General features: G+C 55.8%; 1 protein-coding gene across 8 annotated transcripts in view; it reads right to left on the reverse strand.

Moving 5' to 3' along the window:
• The window catches only part of Mad1l1 (MAD1 mitotic arrest deficient-like 1 (yeast)), a 331751-nt gene that overhangs the window by 18223 nt on the left and 294697 nt on the right, over positions 1 to 18831 (reverse strand). The window contains exon 19 of one of the 8 annotated variants that reach the window (XM_013521215.1): positions 12987 to 13070. The exons of 6 other annotated variants lie outside the window; for them this stretch is intronic. In XM_013521215.1, the coding sequence (XP_013376669.1) occupies positions 13017 to 13070 (54 nt within the window). In that variant the 3' untranslated portion in view covers positions 12987 to 13016. Of the gene's footprint in view, positions 1 to 12986; positions 13071 to 16722; positions 17026 to 18831 lie in introns of those variants that run through there. One more of the 8 variants, XM_005397821.2, reaches the window with a different exon arrangement.

Genomic DNA, 18831 nt, shown 5'->3' on the forward strand with positions numbered 1-18831 from the left:
CAGAGAAGGATATGGTCATTTTCTATAGCGGCTACATGAATGTTTAATGGCACAATTTTGAGATCTTTGCAATGGATGTCTGGCTACTTTCAGCTGGCTGCACTCCCCTTAAGGCCATCGGCTTTGCTCTGGGTCTTGCAGGGTAATGCTTTTTGGTCTCTGTCTTTGTGGGTTTTACAGGTTCTCCGGCGACACATTAACTAAATAGAGTAGCCTCTCTTCCTCTTCCAGTTAGAAGACCTAAGCAAAGCCAGCTCAACTGACTACACAGTGCCACTGTGCCACAGAGCCTGAGGATGGCCGGAAGCTGGAGGCTTCTGGGGGCACAGGTGGATGCGACACTGCAGCCACTGGCACCTTGCTGAGCACCTAGAGCCTGTGAGTGGGCAGATGCTATCAGCTGGTCACCTCTGATTGCTGGGGCTCCTTTCAATACAACTGGTTAGTCACCATTTAATGTTCTTTATTGCAGTCTATTTTGAGGTGCAATTAAAACATCTCATTGCCAAATTTACATGGTTCCTACTGGGAGTTTTTTTTTCCTTCCTAATATGAAGGAGTCAAAAACAAAGATCGGGGAGGAGACCTGGCCCAAGCCTCATATCTGAAATGGCAAGCTTTGTCCCAGCCCTGTCCTCCTGGAGAGAGCTGAGGAGGCCCAGGCCCAGCATGGGAGCAGCCTCGTCATCTCCCACCTGCGGGTGCAGCCGTGTATCACTGAGGTGTACACTGACCCCCACTGACCTCAGTGTGGCTGAAATGCCCGTCAGCTGTCAGCCTCCCAATTTCTGCCAGCTTCAGTCATGGCTACTGTACAGCCACAGGCAGAGGGGACACACAGGAAGTGCGGCTGAGCCCATGTAGGACTGAGCCTGACAGCAGAGTGGACAGCAGGGATGCTGCTGAATGTATGCGCACATCAGCGCAATTTCACTACAATTAAAAGGCAATTTCCCAAAAGCCAGCAATTTTGCATCATCTTGGCAGGTTTATAGCCTCCTACAGGGCTGACCCCACTCCATTCACATCTCGTGTGAACAGCACAGCTCCTGGCAGGCAGGCTGCGGCAGGCTCTGAGGGGCTAGCATACGTCATCTTTCCCTCCAGGTCCTGTGGGGAGAGGCCTGTTGTGTTGACGCAGTGTTTTCACCTGTGACCTCATGCTCCAGTAGGTGCTCTTGCAAGGCAGGACAAGGAGCAACTGCCAGGTGGTTAGGACGGGTCTCAGATGGGTGGGCTCCCTGGGAGGGGCCCTAGTAGGTGTCCACAGCAGACCCTGAGGTAGGAGAGGTGGACCCAGCCAGACCCTGCCTCACCTACTAAGCATCCTCAGGACCCTGAGGAAGGCAAGGACAGGTGCTCGTGAGGCTGCCATGCAGTGACCCCTGGCTCCACTAAGCATCTTGGTGCTTCTGGAGGGAGGCTGGGAGCACACCCCTGAGCTCAGATGGGTGGCTGAATCCTTGCCATGTGCTATGGGGATGTCACTCCACCTCTACACTTGTCTTCTCTGCACATGGGAGCAGAACCTCCCCCAGAGACTCCTGCAGGACTGGAGCCAGGACATGTGGCCAGGCAGTCAGAGGCAGGGAGCTGCAGTGTCTGTGCTGCCAGGGTGTTCTGCTGGATACCAGAGAGCAGCGACACGCAGGCCTCAGTGACTCACATCGGGGCCATGCCAGGCCCAAGCCCTGCAGCAGCCAAACTGCCTTGAGGCCTGTGGCTTGTGGAAGATCTCACTGCACACCAGACTCTTGACTGGGCACAAGCAGGGAAGGGGCCTTCTCTGCGCACACAGGAGCCCTCATAGCCAAGGTACTAACCATTTAATGCCGAGGCCCAGCATGCCAGGTTGGGGTGTGAGGCCCTGTCTTTCAGCCCAAGCAGCACAGCTGCTTTGACGCTGAGGCAGAGCCTCATGCTCCCAAGCCAGCTAGGATCACACATGGATGGTGCACAGAATGCTAATGTAGGAGAGGTCATGGCGCTGACCTTGGCCAGCTACTCGGCCCTCACTGGCTTGGAAGCAGACAAAGGAGTCTGCTGCTTGGAGATGGATGCGCTCCAGTGCCCCTGGCTCTCTGTCTTCAGTCTTGGGCATCGAGAAACAGGAAATGATCCTGGGCAGGTTGTTCATCCTCCCCGCTCAAGAAGACAGCCTGCCAGCCACGGGGCCTGGCTCTCGGCAATGGTGGGGGCACTCCAGGATGGGGCCCACCACCAAGGGATATGTACATGCTCAGGGCCATTGTGGAAGTGATGGTGCATGGATGGCCCAGACTGTGGCTGAAATTCTGAGGTGTCTGGGATGCCCCATCCTCTCCAGACCAGAGGGAGCCTGCACTCGGAGGCGGGGGGGGGGGTCTCCCCATGGCCAGGCTGCTCTCCTACCCTGTGGGGCTCATACCCCACTCCACAGACTGCAGTCCTGGACACTGCTGGTGATATCCTGTGATCCTCACAGTCACCCCTCCTTCAACTCTACAAAGACATACAACATTCCAGCTGGGGCACAGGCTTCTCTGAGAAGGGCACTTGCCCTTCAGTTCCAGTGTGGGCTCAGAAGGTCATAAAACCCTACCAGGGTGGGCAACTTGGGACCAGGAAGCTGCTGCCTGGATCTGGAGGGGGTCATCAGAACCGAGTGCTGTCCTTCACCATGGATCCAGGAATGCAAGCTGGGACCCTGGATCAGGCACCTGCAGGTCGAGGAGGGACGGCCCTGCCCCTTCTTAGAGGAGCGCAAGAGGGGAAATGCTTCGTTCTTTGCAGAAAGACTTGACTGATGCAATTTGTGTGCGCAAGATGTGTGAAGTGCATTTTCCATTTCATCAGCACCCTCGGCCTGCACGGAACTGCTATTTACTTTCTTCAGACCCGTTTCATGGGATTTTCTTCATTTTGCAGTGGAAGACTTCGTGTCCTGCTGATAGTGCTGCATTTTCATTGACCACATTCATTTAAAAAAGAAATTTCACAACATATTCTGCAGTTGATTTGCTCTTGGGCCCCAAGAATAGAATGCTAATCATTTCCTCACATCCGGCAGGTATCTTCCTGTGATTTAATTTCAGAAATGATTTTTTTTTAATGGACTCCAACATTCCTATCTGTCCTGGGAAAGGGAAATTGGTCCCCTGGTTCAGGGTGTTGAAGACCATATATCTTTTCCAACTTGTTTGTTGTTTTCTATTTAGTAAGCACTTGTATTCTTTCCAGACATATCCAAGTGCACGGGAGCAGCAGGGCTGTCTGACTCACTTGGCAGCAGATCAGCTCCGGGTGATCCAGCCCTGATGGGCTCAGAGGCTGCAGAGACCCCAACACTATCCCCGAGTCTCAGTTCTCCCCAGGCGGCAGCTGCTGGCAAAGCTCCCTAGGAGGCTCCTATGGACACCCCAATCCTGAGCTGCCCTCAGCATCCTCCCACAGCTATACTGACCCATCTCCCCAAAGAACTGGATGGCACACAGCACTGCAGGCACCTCCAGGTCTGGGCTCTGGACTCTTAGATCCTCCAAAGGGAAGCAAGGACCAGGGACCAGCTGCAGTGCTTCCATTTCTAGTGCCTACAAGACAACCTGAACCCAACCGATGCTGCTCATTAGTACGAAGCCTGCACCCTGTGCTCCTGGGCTCCAGGGCAGTACCCGTTTGGATGTGCTGCTCACACCTGGCTGAGGCCTGCAGGTCCCTGAGACTGGCTGTGTCTTCCTCTGTCTCCTGCTGCTGTGCTGGTTGGTGTCACCAGGCTGAAGCATTTCACTGATATAAGCTGCTCATGGGCCTGACTGCGCTGGTTTTGCAGTCAACTGCAGGGCTCATGTAGGGGCAGCTGCTCACAAAAAAAGGGTAGGAGTCTATCTGGGCACAATGGGTCCTAGTGACAGACTGTACAGGGACAAGTGAGAGAGGATCAGGCAAAACTCTCTGTACTTAAATTAAACATCACCCTTATGACCAGGCTGGCAGTTCGACCTGTGTCTCCTCCCTGGATATCACTCATGCCTGTTGTAGCCAAGCAGGGGTCAGGGGTCAGACCTATCAAGACCACTGCAGACCTCAGACAGCTGACCACTACTTTGGCCATGGAGGTGCCCGAGATGTGTGGTCGGATGGTCAGCAGACATGCGCAGGACAGAGGTGTGATGGTCTGCACACAGGGCAAATACCTATGTGTTTTGTTTAACCTCAAGTGTTTAAAGACTTGAACCATTGCTCTAAAACCCAGAAATTAACATCGAAATTGGGGGTTTCCATCTCCTTTGAGTATTGGAAGCACCAGTGCCCAAACCCATGCCCATGCAGGACCCTGGTGCTCCATGTTGTACTGGCTGAGGAGACAGCTGCATGTTGTGCTGAGTGTTGCTCCTGCCATGGAGGAGAAGGATGTTCTGTGCTTGAGCCCTGCAGGAAGGCCTGGTGGGCAGAGCGGAGGCATGGGAGCAGCCGTCCAACAGGCAAGACCTGCAGACCAGGGTAAGGGCTGGGACCAAGTGCTGGGAGCTGCTCGAGGCTCAGTCTGCCGGGTTGAGCGGAGGAGGAAGATGCTACTCACTTCTGGGTCTCCGGTGGCAGGGAGCCAGCTCACCCACAGGCCTCCCAGGGGGAGAACATGCAGGAGAACCATGCCTAGGATGCTGACCTGGGCTGGCTATGCACACTTACTGTAATATAAAAATAATATTCTTTACAATTTGTTGCTCCAGAAAAACATAAAGATGAAGGTGGCTGTTCTCCAGCATACTCACTCAGAATCACCAATGTAGGGATTGTCTCCCCCTGCCTGTGTGTGTAACGGTGTATATGCACATGCAAGTGTGTACAGATGCTCTCATGCAGCCCTGTATCACCAACCACAGGACGCATCCTCGCGACCTCACTGCAGCTCGGATGTCCTGCTGCACACTACACAAGTCCATGATGTCACAGCCGATGCAATCTTAGGGATCACCACGTGCTCAGTCTGTCAGTGACCAAAACTCTGTGACACGGTGCGTGACTGGATGTATATGGGACACGAGGGAGCTAATTCTGCACGCTGTTGAGTCTGGCTTTTCTTCTCTTAGTAGCACTTAGGAAGTGCTGTTCTGTGTAAAATTACTCATAAATGTCCTTTTTATTAGCAGCAAGACTGTCTAGTTGAAGATACGCCAGTTTGCGCGTCAGCCTCAGTGTGGATGGCCCGAGGTCTCCACTCCTCCATTTTTACACGCACAGAGTTCTGCACAGGCACTCAGATACCAGCGAGGGGCAGATAGGAGGAAGGTGGGGCCCAGGCTGCACAGAGTGTACATCTCTCAGGCCCAGGCTTTGAGGACAGGGCCAGTGAAGTCTGTGCTCTGTCTGGAACCTAAGCCCTTAGGACAGGACCCCAAGATGATGCCCCACGTGGGCTGAAGTGGAGCTCCAGCCTGCAGGCGTGAGCAGGAGAGAAAGTAACCTGGGGCCTGGATGTGGTGGCCCAAGCACTGAGGATGGCAGCAGGTCAGTGCCATCCTGCTACTCCAGGTTCCCCACCCTCGGTGCCAGCATTCAGCCTTAGGGCACAGACTGGCTGCAAGACAGCCTATGGAATAAACCAAGAACCTGCACGGGAGTTGCTGCCTTTAGACAGGCAGCCACCTGTTCTCTAAGGAGGAAGCAGTCCAATTTGATTAGGAAAATATTGGTTAATTTTCCAGCGGAGCATGTGACTTTTGGGGGAAATGTAATTTCCGGGACAACTCTCTCAGGCATCTTCTCTCCTAACTCTTGTCTGCCTGAACTGAGGCTGTGTTAACACGAAGCAGTCGGGACGGTGCCTCCCCTGGGGTCAGGGCAGGTTGGCCGGAGTAACTGCTGTACAATCTGCTTGAGAGTCAGCCCTGGCATCAGGGCCCAGGACAGACGGAACTGACCACCTGAAGCTCTGCTCTCTGCAATATGGAAGACATCCAGGGACTTCTTCCCCTTGCTCTGTCCCTGGAGCATGGCTGACTCAGGCCTGACGGTCACAACAACCAGCGGTGGTCCCTGCTCTCAAGTGATGTGAAGGAAGTGCCCAGAGGTGCATCAGAGATGATGCATCAAGGACCCTGGACTCCCTGCCCACAGGTACCCTCTGCCTTGGCAGCCTGGTCTGGGAAGGGCCTGCAGTGACTTCTGGGCAGCCCCTTTCCTGGGGGGACTCCAAGCCCCTGCAGGGCTCCAGTGGATCGGGAGTGTGGGGCGAGAACATGGCCTGGATAATGGCCAGCTGAACTTGCACAGAGTAGGTGGAAGAGCCTGCTGCACAAAACCAGGTACCTGCCACGGCCCTGCTGGAGGCCCTTCAGAGCACGGGGCATGGTGTTCTCAAGTGCCAGCTACCACACTGGGGGAAAGCAGGGCCTGGGTACTAGGTTTTCTCGTATATACCTCTAACATGGTATGACAGGCTGGTGACCAAGCCTGGCACACAGTAAATGCCCAACAGACACCAGTTACTACCACTGCTGCCATACTCACCTAGCAATCAGCACCAGAGGAGACACCCGTTCGAGCGCTATAGGATAACAGGGTGGAGCAGTGCCCTGGCCTTTGGCCCCTGCTCACCTGGCATGTAAGCAGCATTCTCACACACCTTCATTTCCATCCACATCTAGCCTAGCCCTGACTGCAGCCAGCACACCATGAGGACCAGTGAACAGATACCAGAGTATCTGGTACTGTTCATCTAAGGACGTGGGGAAGACAGATAGTTTCCTGCAAGCCACCAAGGACCCACCCAGATGCCCAGGCGGAACCTGGGGGTAAAGGCGGAGGGCAGGGAGCATTCTGGAGTCCACCCACACAAGCAGCAGTGGACATCACTGGCCCACTCTGCCCCTGGACATCCTGGAAAGAGCAGCCTGCTCTGAGGCCTGTACACCTTCCTGGATGCAGAACATGAGGACAGGCAGGCTTGGCTGGAGGGCTGCACTCATCCAGGGCAGGCCCAGCTGACAGGGTCAGGGGCCACCTGTAGTGCAGTGTCTGAGGGAGGTTTGTGCCTTTGGAAACCTCTGTCAGTGAGGCTGAGGGTGAACTTGAGAGTGGGTCTCAGGGCTAGACTCTGGTATCTGTTCACTGGTCCTCATGGTGTGCTGGCTGCAGTCAGGGCTAGGCTAGATGTGGATGGAAATGAAGGTGTGTGAGAATGCTGCTTACATGCCAGGTGAGCAGGGGCCAAAGGCCAGGGCACTGCTCCACCCTGGGTCTGTTGGGTAGGGGGTGCCCAGCTGGAGACTGGTCTCTGCCTCCACCACACCCAGAGCACCCAGGCAAAGAGAATCATTGGAGAATGGGCCCCAGGGCAGCAACTAACACTCATGTGCCCCCCTCACTGGGCCTGGCACTGTGTAGCCCCTACTGAGGCCCCCCAAGGCTGAGATCTGGTGGTTCTCTGGTCCCTGGATGGAGACACAAGCAGGCCTGGGCTCCTCATCCTGGCTCAGAGCTGCCATCTGAGAGGTCTGGGTGACATTATGTGATTTAAAAGTTAATTAAAATGAGTGGTATAAAGTATAACAGCCCCAGGTGTTTATTTCCAAAGAGCATTCGGAAGGAAAAGGGGGGAAAAATCTAATAAAAAGCCTGTGAGGTGTTGCATTAGGAAGTAATCGTGTCACTAAATCACCCGTGTCTGTAGCAGGCACCTAAGGACTCTGCTTACTACTCCCACCCTGCACCTGCTGGGTACAGAAGACCCTGAGGGCTTCAGCTGCCCTTGGAGAGGCCTCAGGTATAGCCAAGTGGCACAGGACAGCAGGCCCAGGAACCTGGTGGCTGAGACCATGGGATGCACAGGAGCTCTCGGCTCTCCCTTGCACAGTCATCAGTGACTGCCTGCCTGCCTTCCCCCTCTGCTCACCGGACACTTGCTCTCTGTACTGACCATGGGCCAGGAGGTGGCATGAGACAATGAGGTCAGGGCACACCGAGGAAGGAAACTGGGGCCCCAAGCTTGTGTGGGGCTGAGTGGCAGGTGGGCAGGGGCCTTCAGCCTCGGCCTGGCCTCTTCGAAGTGCTTGGACAGCCCAGAGAGTAGGCTCCATGCACACATGCAACACTGCCACCTGCCTCTGAGATCCCACAGCAGCTGACGGGGCTCCTGGAGGGTGGGAGCCTGGTGGGCAGCACACAGAATAGCAGCAACTCCACCCAGCAAACCCGTGCTCCCTGGGCACAACGCAGAGGAGGAGAAGAAAGTGCAGCTGGGGTATTTTCCCACCCAAGGCCTCCATTCACACTTCTGTGGCTGGGCCTGGCCCTCGCCCCACTGTGCGCCCTGACACAGCACACAAGGCTGCCCTTAGCCCACACAGCAGCACCCTTGTGGCCTAGCTCCCTAGTGCTCCGAGGTGGCCAGATTCACCTGACAGCAGATGGCGAGGGTCCCTGGAAGCTTCCACCTGCAGCTGGCCCTGTGTGACTGAGCAGCCAAGGACCAGGGATGCCTGACAGGTCTTGGCTCCGCCCTCTTATCAGAGCCCCCAGAAAGCTCAGCCAGGAGTTGGCCAAAAAGTCCATCTTTTGGCAATTCATCAGGGTAATAAATGGCTTTTCCTGCTGCCAGTGGAGCCGCCCCCCGAGTCTCGTGTGGTGTGCTGGGTGCCTCACGATTAATACTGCTCATGGTGAAGTGTAATTACCAGCTCCATCATGGCGCAGGCACATTTATTCACTCAATCCACTCGCCCATGGAGGCCACATCCGTCAGCAGTGTGCTCCCACAGGGCCTCGTCCCACTCCGGCCCTCTATGTTCCCAGCCATGGCTGAACACACTGGCAGCCATGGCAGGGGCTGAGCCACAGGCTGGGAGGGCTGTGGCCGCCCAGGTGGGTGGACCCCTACCGTGCCTGTGGTGGTATCTGCTACACTGGAGGCCTGTCTCAGTTTCTTCAGCTGCTGCCGTATGGAACTTATTTCTCACAGTTCTGGGGGCTGGAAGTCAGAGATCGAGGCACCAGTAGATCAGGGTCTGGTGAGGCCCACTTCCCACTCACTTCCTGAGGTTCTGGGAAGGTGACATGGCTCTCATAAAGGGTCTGATCTCGCTCCCACGGGGTCCTCACCATGGCCTTGCTTGTCACCTCCCAAAGGTTTCCCTTTCTAGTACCTTCACACTGCAGCAGTTTCAACATGAGAACTAGGGGACATCCACTCCAGTCCACAGCATTCCCACCCCTGGTGCCCAAAACCCACGTCTTTCTTATATGCAAAACACATTGATCTTGAGAGCCCAGTCTTGACTCCTTCCAGTACCAAGCTACAGACCTCAGGCCCAAGTCCCACCTAGACATCATCTAAACCGGGGATGGAGACTCGCAGGAGCCTTCCTATAGTAAGCTCCTGACCCCCGGCATGAAATCTGACGGGTTACACACGTGCTGCCCAAGCCCCATGGAGGACAGGTATGTGACAGATACTCCCTTGAGAAGTGGGAAAGAGAAAGGCGTGACAGCCTGAGCAAGCTCAGGGCCAACAAGGCCAGCACCCCTGCACTTCACAGCTTGAGCTCTGGGCCTGAGCCCACTGGCGAGGGAACTCCATCTCCCCTTGGGGAACCTGCCCCGGGCTCCTTGCCAATGGGGTCCTTCGAAAGCCTCCTCATGAACACGAGGACACAGCCCTGACCATTTGCGCACCTCCTTAGGGTCTCTGCCCTCATTTTGAAGACCAACTAGTTCTATGGCCCCCCAATCAATTCTGGAAGTCTGGCTCCCCCCAGGCCTTCCAGTACCTTCCCCTTCCATCACGCTGGAGTCCACTCACAGCAATGACTGGCTGAGGATTTCTCCAGACCTCAGGTGGCCTCATCCCAGAAGGGCCCCGTCCCAAAGCAGGGCAGCATCTTCCTGTAGGCCCACCCCATGAGCAGTTTCCCCTGCTGGATGAGGGAGGAGCGGGGACCCTGCATACAGCACCCGGCCATCTGCCTACTAATTTGTTAATTATTGAGCAGATAATTCATCATCTCGGCCCGCTTGCTGTCTGTTTATTACCTACAGTCTGCATCGACTGCACACCGTGTGAACAGAGATAAGTGTCATTAATAAAGAAACATTCGAGAGGAGGCTCCCATTGGCTCCTGCCCAAGTCTCTGAAGCTCCCTCAGCAGTCACTGAACGGAGGACGGCACAGGCCTTGCCCTGGACAAGCCCTAATCAGCCTGCTGTGGCCCCAAATGCTCGTGTCCCTTTAGGCTTGGTGTGTCTGGTGCTCTTGAGTGTTCCAAGGCTCAGGCTGCAGTGGCTGGAAGACTCAGACCCCGCCTGGGTTGCCTTCACCGGGAGGACCCTGCCTTCCTCTCCAGGGTGTTCCTAAGCCCAGCACACTCTGGCCTTTGGTCCAAGCAATGAATGTGCACACAGCAGCTCACTGTCCGTTTCCTTCTGGTCAGCCGCAGGTGCCCTGGCTGTGACCTCCGGAGAGCACTTTGTGGATGCCCTCCTGAGCACGTGTGGAGGGGTGGAGCGAAGGGCAGGAGCCAGGTCTGGGTGGTGCTGGATTTCCCTCTTAGCACCCTGGGACTCCCTCTGGCTAGCAGCGTCCAGCTGTGTAAGTGGTGGCTGTGGGAAGAACTGCCTTGCCCTTCCCTAGGTACTCCATCAACAGCCTGGCTCGGGAGGGGTGCTGCAGTCCTGGCTCCCGCTTCCTTGGCCTATCCCATCCACAGCCAAGACAGGAGTTCTGTGTCTGTCCAGACAAGCTAAAGTTCAAACGCCCAAACTGCTTGGCTAAGTGTCCCAGCCTCCTGGAGTACCCCCTTGACAGACAGCTTGGATGGCTCTTTAAGACGTTTTCATTGCTGAGGGAGGAGGAAGAGGAGGCTGAGTAGCCAGGGAGGAAGCTGGGGGCCCTGGAGAGAGGGCCCTTCACCGCCTGGCTCTCACCTCCCCCAGCCCTTGTCTCTTGGGTCAGAAAGGCGAGAGGAAGGGGGCTCCAGGTGTAAGGGACAGGAAGGTCCTTGGGCCAGGCTTTGGATCCCACCACACAGCCCTGGTGGCCAGTGTCCCGCCCCTGCTGTCCTCAGGACACAGGGCCAGCATCCTGTCACTGGGCCTGGCCCATGCTGGAGCTGGCTGTCCCCTGGAGCCCAGAGTCTTTCCCGCATAAATTAATTATGACAGAGTAAACAACATGGTTTTGAAAAATGCATGTTTCCGTGTGATTGCTTTTTTTAATTGGTTGGTTTAACATCTGAAATTTGATTTAATTTTGACTTGCTTTTCCTCAGCACGCAGTCAGGCTGTGAGTGGCGGAAATCATTACCAACACCCTCTTAAATGGTGGGCAGGGGTCCCAAAGCGCGTGTGGGGTTTTGCTGCCACCTGGGAGGGTGCTGGTATCCATTCTTGTGGGTGCCCCCCCAGTTCCAGTGATGGGGGCAGTGGCACCAAGGCCAGACCCACAGCCTCTCCTGCCCATGCTGGACCTGGCTAGGGGCACAGCCCTGTGAGCAGGGCAAGAGGCCTGAGCACCTGGCAGCCTCATTTCTGGGAGTTGCCTCTTGCCAAAGGGAGGGCACTGAGGTGAGGGTGAGTTCCCTCGGGCCTGGGACTGTGAGATGACAGAGGCTGAGAGGGGACTTGCCCTGGGAGGCTCTCCCTGGTACCCATCATCCCTGGCCTGCCTTGTAACCACTTCAAGGGCAGGCCCACCCCCTGCAATGGCAGCACCAGGCCATGCCTCAGTTTCCTCTCACACTTACCACAAATTCCCAGTCCTGTGAGTGATGCCAGGATGTGGACGGCAGCCTCCCCAAGTCTCTGCTTTCGGATCAGTCTCAGACCTGTTTCCTGTGTCTGCAGCTCTGCACCCGCTTCCTTCCCCCTCTATCCACAGGGTACCAGCACATGTCTCTTCCCGTGGGCCTGCAGGGGTCACTCCTGTATGGCCTCCAAGCAGCCAACCTCACACAAAATACCAAGGTATCAAAGGGAAGTCCACCAGGCCTAGGCCTCCTCCCATATCTCTAAGTGGTGATGATGGAGAAGATGACCCCATGGGACAGAGGGAACAGGCTACAGTATTCCCTTGGCAACAAAATGCAGCCACTTCCAGCCTGTGCCTCCTGAGTCTACCTCCTTCTGCATGGCCCCCGGGCAAGAGAGCAGAGGCTGCCAGAGCCATGGCCCAGGTGACTGCTCAAAGGACTCGTACAGCTGGCCTGCCCACAGCAAGGGCTGCCTCTCAAGGCACAGCATGCCCTGCCTGGGGGCTTCATAGAAAGCAATGGGGCTCCCTCCAGGAGGAGGGTATTCACGGGGTCTCTTTGGCCTAAGGCTCACAGACTTGACACTACTGCGGATCCCGAGGCACCCCGGACTTGAGGACTTTGTTTTGCAGACTTTCTCAGCAGGGAGGCACAGGACACTGGCAACAGCCCCTGTCCTCTTGTAAGTAACAGAGGAGCCAGGCAAGACTCCAGGGCTCGATCCCCTATAAGTGTGGCCTCAGCTCCAGTCTATCTGCACAGAGCATTTCTTTCCTGTGACACCCTGTCCCTTTCACCACACATTGCTCTTTCCCAGGTAGGTGTCTGGATGACACAGATGTGTAGCTCTGCCTGGGCGCTTCGCAGTACAGCCCTGTCGCCTGCCTTTTACCCCTGCTTATCAGTGGCACAGGCGTGGCTCCATTTCTGTGTGTCTGCTGAAGGGGAGGTGGCTGGGGAATCACACTGTGGCCTGCTTAATTCCCTCTCTGTAGCTACCAGACTATAAACTGCTCCCTCTGGGCTGCGGGAAGGACGCTTGAGCCACCCCAAGCCAAGGGCACCTGATGGAAGACTCAACCACCCTCCACACCACCCTCCAGGGCCCAGAGGACTCTGTTCATGAATTGATGGGCATGGACTGCCCTGCCCTGAGCCGCAGTCTTCCTGAGGGAAATGCAGTGAAACATGCTCACACAGTAATGTGCGCTCACAGACCTTCCCAACCTAGGACTAAGATCCCCTCACCTGGAGGAGGATCTTACAGCAAGCAAGTCACAGCTCCCAGGGTTATCAAGCAGCATCAAAGAGAAAGAGGCAGCATGGGTGTGGCCAACATGCACCATTCTGGGAAGAGATCAAATACAGAGGAGCAGTGACTGGGGGCCGTTTCTGTTTAACTAATACACACACACACACACACACACACACACACACACACGCATGAATGTGCGCATATATGTGTGTATGATGTGCACATGCTTCTGATACCACAGAGGATCTTGGGAGAGGTGTTTAGGAAATACCTAACCATGGTTGCCCGTGGAGACTGGGGATTTAAAAGAAATTTTTTCTGAGGATTTTCTAAGTGCACAATCTTGCATTTTTTAGTACATGCCAGCATATATCGTTCCAAAAAGTTAATTAAAACAAAACAAAAAATTCAAATGCTCTAAACGAGAGTGGCCACTGAGCCTTGCATGGTCAGCTCACAGCCTGGAGGCAGTGTTCCCGAGGTGCCTCACCTCCCTGCAACAGCCAGCCCACACCAGGCCACCAGGGCTGGCATTTCCCTGTGTGCACAGGGCCGCCTCCTCCCCACCTCAGCACTGAGGGCCAGAGGCTGGGCCATCCTTTGGCCCAGGCCAGTGCAGGGACACACGACAGATCCCTCCTTCGGCTCTCCTGCTCTGTGGCTGGATGGTCAGCTCCCAATGTCTACCTGGCATTTCAGAGACGCGGGGGCCTCACATCCCAGTAAGCTCTGATGAAGGTGGAAGGGGCAGGGGGAGCAACAGGCTGTTCAAGGCGGCTTCCTCTGGGGAGCATCTGGCAGGTGCACACATGCTGCAAGTTGTGGCTAGGACCCACATAGGCCACTCAACTTTCTATACCATGTCCCTAGGCGTGGCTAAGGTGCTCAGGGGTCCATGCTGGATGGGGCACAGCTTCATGGGGAAGGCGTTTGCGCTGAGCACTGAGGATTGAGCAGGTCACAGGGAGCTAAAGGAGATGGCACTGCAGGCAGTGGCTGGGTGAGCTCCAAGGGCCAACAAACACGGGTTGCAAGGAGCGAGTACCCAAGCCCAGCACACACTCACCAGCCTGAACCCCACTTCCACCAGCCTCCAGCTTCCATGCTCTGCCACCGTGGCCTTTAGGCAGCCCTAGAATTCTCTGGAACATTCTCCCCAGCTCTTCACACCTGGTCTTTATCCTTTAGGCTCTGTTTCAACCTTCCACGCCCAGGTGCCACCACCTAGCTCCAGACAGCTGTCTTCATGCCATGGGTTGCTGAGGTCCCAGTCACACATCTGGGGGCACCTTGCATGGGAACATGTTTCAAGATGGACGCCCACCTCTTAGCTGCTCTAGGCCTCCACCATGGAGCTGGCTCCCCTTGAAAGGTGGATTGCCCCTGTCCCTAGGAAGGGCGTGACTGAAGCTGCCAGTAGCAGACGTGTTGCCATGTCCAAAGAGAACTGTACTATCAACAAATGTCCCTGGTGTAGAGGCCCAGGCAGGGTGCTTCTTTGTCTCTGGCCAAACGGGGACATCTAGGAGGAAGCTGTGGGGCTAAGTGAGGCAGATTTGGGTCATGGGCCCAGTGCTAGGAAGGTGGTCAGCAAGCTCATCCCAGCCGTTTGTCTTCTGTGAGGCAAATGTTGCCAGACACTTCCTCCCCACCTACAGCTGCCTCAACTGGGCCTGTCACGAGGAGACTGCTTGGCGCACCACCACATACACTGCCATGACTGGCTGATAGGGCAGGGAGCCAGGACCACCCAAGAGATTGTGGCTGAAGAACCCATCTAACAAGGATAGCCCTGAGATGCATGGTTACATGGCCAGCCTGGCGGGCTGCTCCCCAGGGCCACCTTGCTTATGGAGCCTGCAGGAGCAGCAGGACCAACTGGATGACAACCCCCCTCGATTTGGCAGAAACATGCAGGATAGGAACAGTCACTGTGCCTTGTCATAGGCTGGTAGAGGCAGTGGCCATGCAGCCATGCATGTTGAGCTCCACATCTGGAGGCCTAGGCAGGACCAGACCTGAAGGAGCCAGTGGATGAGCCTCCACTCTCTGGGGTCCTTGGTGCCCTCACACAGAGAAGGGAATGAGTTGAAGTGGGGGAGCTGCCAGGTGGGCAGGAGCAGGGCCTGCTGCCCCTTCCAGGGAGCAGAGTTGGAGCTTAGGGTCCCAGTGCAGGCCAACAACTTGGGATGAGGCAGGGTGCACACACAGGGCTGGCATAGGGGACAGCAGGAGATGAGGGTTGCCTGGCCACCCTGGCTAAGGGCCAGACAATGCCGGGTGCAGCATGTGCAGCACATGCTATATGGCATCTGAGCTGCTATCTGTGTGAGGCTGGGTCTCCGCAGCTGTAAAATGGGAGAATGGCTGCTACCACAGTGTTTCAGCAGAGGCCTGGCAAGCTGCCCAGGAGACAGCCTCGGGTTGTGCCATGCAATGACCTGGGACGAAGCCTTGACCTGAAGGCAAGAGCAAGGCTGCTACTGGCAGCTCTGTCTCTGGTGGAGGGCCACCATGGGAGCAATGAGACCAACACCTATGTCACCTGGAAACCTCCTCCTGGGTATTCCTCCCCAGCTCCTGCTCTGAAGTGGGGGCACTGAACAAACCAGATTAAATGGCAACTTGTTTTTCTGCTTGCTATTAATTGACTGTAATGTAACGCAATATAAAAGCTGATGACCTTCCCCATTTGTAGGTGGTGGCCAGGTAGCTCTTGTGGCCCCACGTAAGGAGCCGGACATCCCTAGCGGTCAGCAATAACCTTACAAGAAAACAAGCAAGACCACGGCGGGGCATTGGAAGGCATATCTGAAATAACGTAAAACGGTTCATAGATTGCTGCTTATCCAGGTGAGACCAGCCTGTCAGAGGGATCAGGTGGGCTGGGCACCATGGACAGCGATAGAAGCTGGACAACAGGTGAGGCAGGAGTTAGAAGGACTGGGCAGGAGGGCTCAGGCATCAGGCATGAGTGTCTGGGTGAGTCTGGCCCAGGGAATGGTTGGCATCAATGCCCATTCTTGCCCAGTGTGCAGGCTGGAGGTGCTGCTTCCCCACTTTGCCAATGAGCAGGAGGTGGAGCAGCAGCGGGCTCTGATTGGGCTATGTTCTCTCTGTGGAGGCCCCAGCCAGTGCTCTGCCTCTGAACTTGAGCCTGCTCGGCCATGATGAGGTTGGGCTGTGCCTGTGTCCCTGATCCCTGTCTGAGGCTCTCAGGTGACCCCTTCCCTCTCCCACTGTGCTGGGAGCCGGCTTCAGCGCCTTGAAGGGTGTTTAGGAGGATCCCTGAGCCCAGCTGTGACAAATGGAAGTGTCCCCTGGGAGGCAGGAGGAGCCAATTAAGAATGGCTGTTCTATAGCAAAATAAGGCTCAAGTCCCCTTCACCCTGCCCTCATGTCCTGTCCCGTCCTGTTCCAGGGAGTCCGACGGGACCCTAGAGCAACAGCCTGCAGGATTTGCTCTGGACACTAGATTTGTAGCAGGGGCAGCTTACATGCAGCTGCTTTGCCTCTCCCTTGCTGTGTGATTTCTCAATGCTCTCCAGTGTCAGAATCCCTGTCTAGATGGTAAAACGAGCCTGATCTGCCTGGCTATGCTGAGGAGGAGTGGGCTGGCTGGTTCACAGCAGGTATCACCTGTAACCTGCCCCAGGCTGCAGTTCACCTCGAGGCTTTAAGTCAACCATCCTTACTACGGTAAACAAACTCCTTATTAAAATTAGCTTTGTATCCCCACTGTTAAATGAAACTACTCTTGCTTCCTATAAATAGAGTAACTATGAAAATAATTCAACAGAAACAAAACAACCTAATGGAACCCTCATCCACTGCCCTTAGGCTGGTGCCAGAGCTACGTGGGGCCAGGCGGAGTGGAGTCCTGAGGATCAGGCAGGCACCCATGCTCCGTGGGTGCTGAGATGGTCCTGCACAGGCCCTGGTGACAGGGAAGCCACATGAGAGGATGTGAGCCCTGGGTCAGCCCGACCAGAGGGCCTCGTGAAGAGGTTGAGCAGATCCAGGGACAGAGGAGCCTTGTCAGTCAGGCTGGAGGAGAGAAGGAGGAAAAGGATTCCAGTTAAGAATCAGCCAAGGGTCCATGGAGAGCCCATTACAGGCCACAGATGGTGGTCATCAGCTGTGACAGACCTCCTCCTGCCCAAAGCAGGCCTCCCCAAGGAGGAAAGGAGCTGGGGCTTTGGTCCTGGGGAGGGTGGCATATGGCCTACAGGCAGCCCCTGTGTCCAGAAAGCTCGAGGGCACCAGCTAGGGCACCATCCTGGCCTTGGTTACTGGACTGGGCTTGTACCATGCCATGCCCACTATAGCTGGCCCAGTTTACAGTGAAGAGCCTCAGGAGCAGAGGACTGCTGCTCTCCTTTGCCTCTGCAGCCCACTGGGCAGGACTCCTAGCACTCCTGGGGGCCCAGGAGACTGTATGTTCCCACCGGCTGCTTCAGGCACTTGTGACTGTGGGCAGAAAGCCCAGGAGGAAGCCTGACAGAGAAGCCAAGCTGGTGGGGTCAGATGCTCCCTCTGAGGAGGCCCAGGGTGAGAGCTTTGGGGAAGAGGGATGAGAAGGGAGCCCCTTTTCTGAGAGGAGGGGAGGCTCTTGTCCAGAACCAGCACTGCTCCAGTAGGGCAGGTCTGGGCCCATTTTCTGGGTAGGGTCTGGTGGAGGGATATCTTCCCAGAGCTCCAGGGAACCAGATCAAAGGCCTGGCCATTCCCTTTGATTGGGCCAAGCTCAGAATAGGATGTGTCATCAAACTGTTCCTGGCTTCTGAACAGCCCCCTGCCAGCAGAGTCTTTAAGGGGTGAATTGAAACATCCCTGAGACACACCAGCAGCTGGCCAATTTCTTTAGAAGAAATGTTTCTCGGACCTTCCAAAGGAGCCAGCTGGAGGATTCCTGGAGCATGCAGGATGGACAGTGCCTCTGCTGTCTCGCTCCTACTCACCACGTCCACTGTCTTGAGTGCCCACCCATCAACCCCTTGCTGCCCAAGTGCCTGGGGAGGAGCAGCACCCCAAGCAGCTTGAGGGAGAGTCCCCACAAAAGCTTGTCCTGTTAGGTGTAGGGGATCCAGCGTGGCCCAACCAGGACCCCTGGGGGATGCAGGGTGTCTTCCTGTCCCTTGAATCAGAGCTGACCGTGACGCAGGGCAGAGTCTGGGAGCCTTGGGGCAAGTGCCCACCCATCTCCTTCCATCTTGGAAGAAATTGCTTTCATATTATTTACAAGAGCAGCGCATCAGAGAAGCTGGAGGGAAGATGAGTCTTTTATGACCAGGGAGGAATGGAAGCCCGAGGAGGGATATTCAATATTAATACCATCACCTCGGCGTGGAATCTGGTCTTCTGGTAACCAGAGGCTGTTCACACAGCTCCCTTGAGGAATGCCTTCCACAAACTTGGATGTGAACTAATTAAGTTTGCACAGTTAATCAGGACTGGCTGCCTTGGAGACTCAGCATGCACAGACCCAGAGACAGGCTGTTGTGAGCTAGGAAGCGATTGCTCTCTTTATCTATCTCATGGCAGCCTCTGCCTGCAGGCCAGTGTGCCGCCCACTCAGCCATCCCCACCCGGGCCTGCAGCAGAGCCCCTTTCCTCCTGCAACCAGGGCTGGGTGCTCCACGAGCTGGACAACAGCTTCCAGTTTAGCTCAGCTAAACCTCAGGGGGCCCTGGTCCAGCAGCCAGTGTGACCAGTACCACCCCTGCAGGGCTGGTCCAGGCAGACAGTGCCTGACACATGACCTGCCTCTTGGTGGCACTGGAAGCTGGGCCTGGCCTGGGCTAGAAATGTGGCCAGTTGTGAATCTTCTAAGCCAAGCCAGGAAAGGAGAGG

Source organism: Chinchilla lanigera, unplaced genomic scaffold (genome assembly GCF_000276665.1).
Source record: "Chinchilla lanigera isolate Chin_1 unplaced genomic scaffold, ChiLan1.0 scaffold00059, whole genome shotgun sequence".
Classification (NCBI taxonomy): domain Eukaryota; kingdom Metazoa; phylum Chordata; class Mammalia; order Rodentia; family Chinchillidae; genus Chinchilla; species Chinchilla lanigera.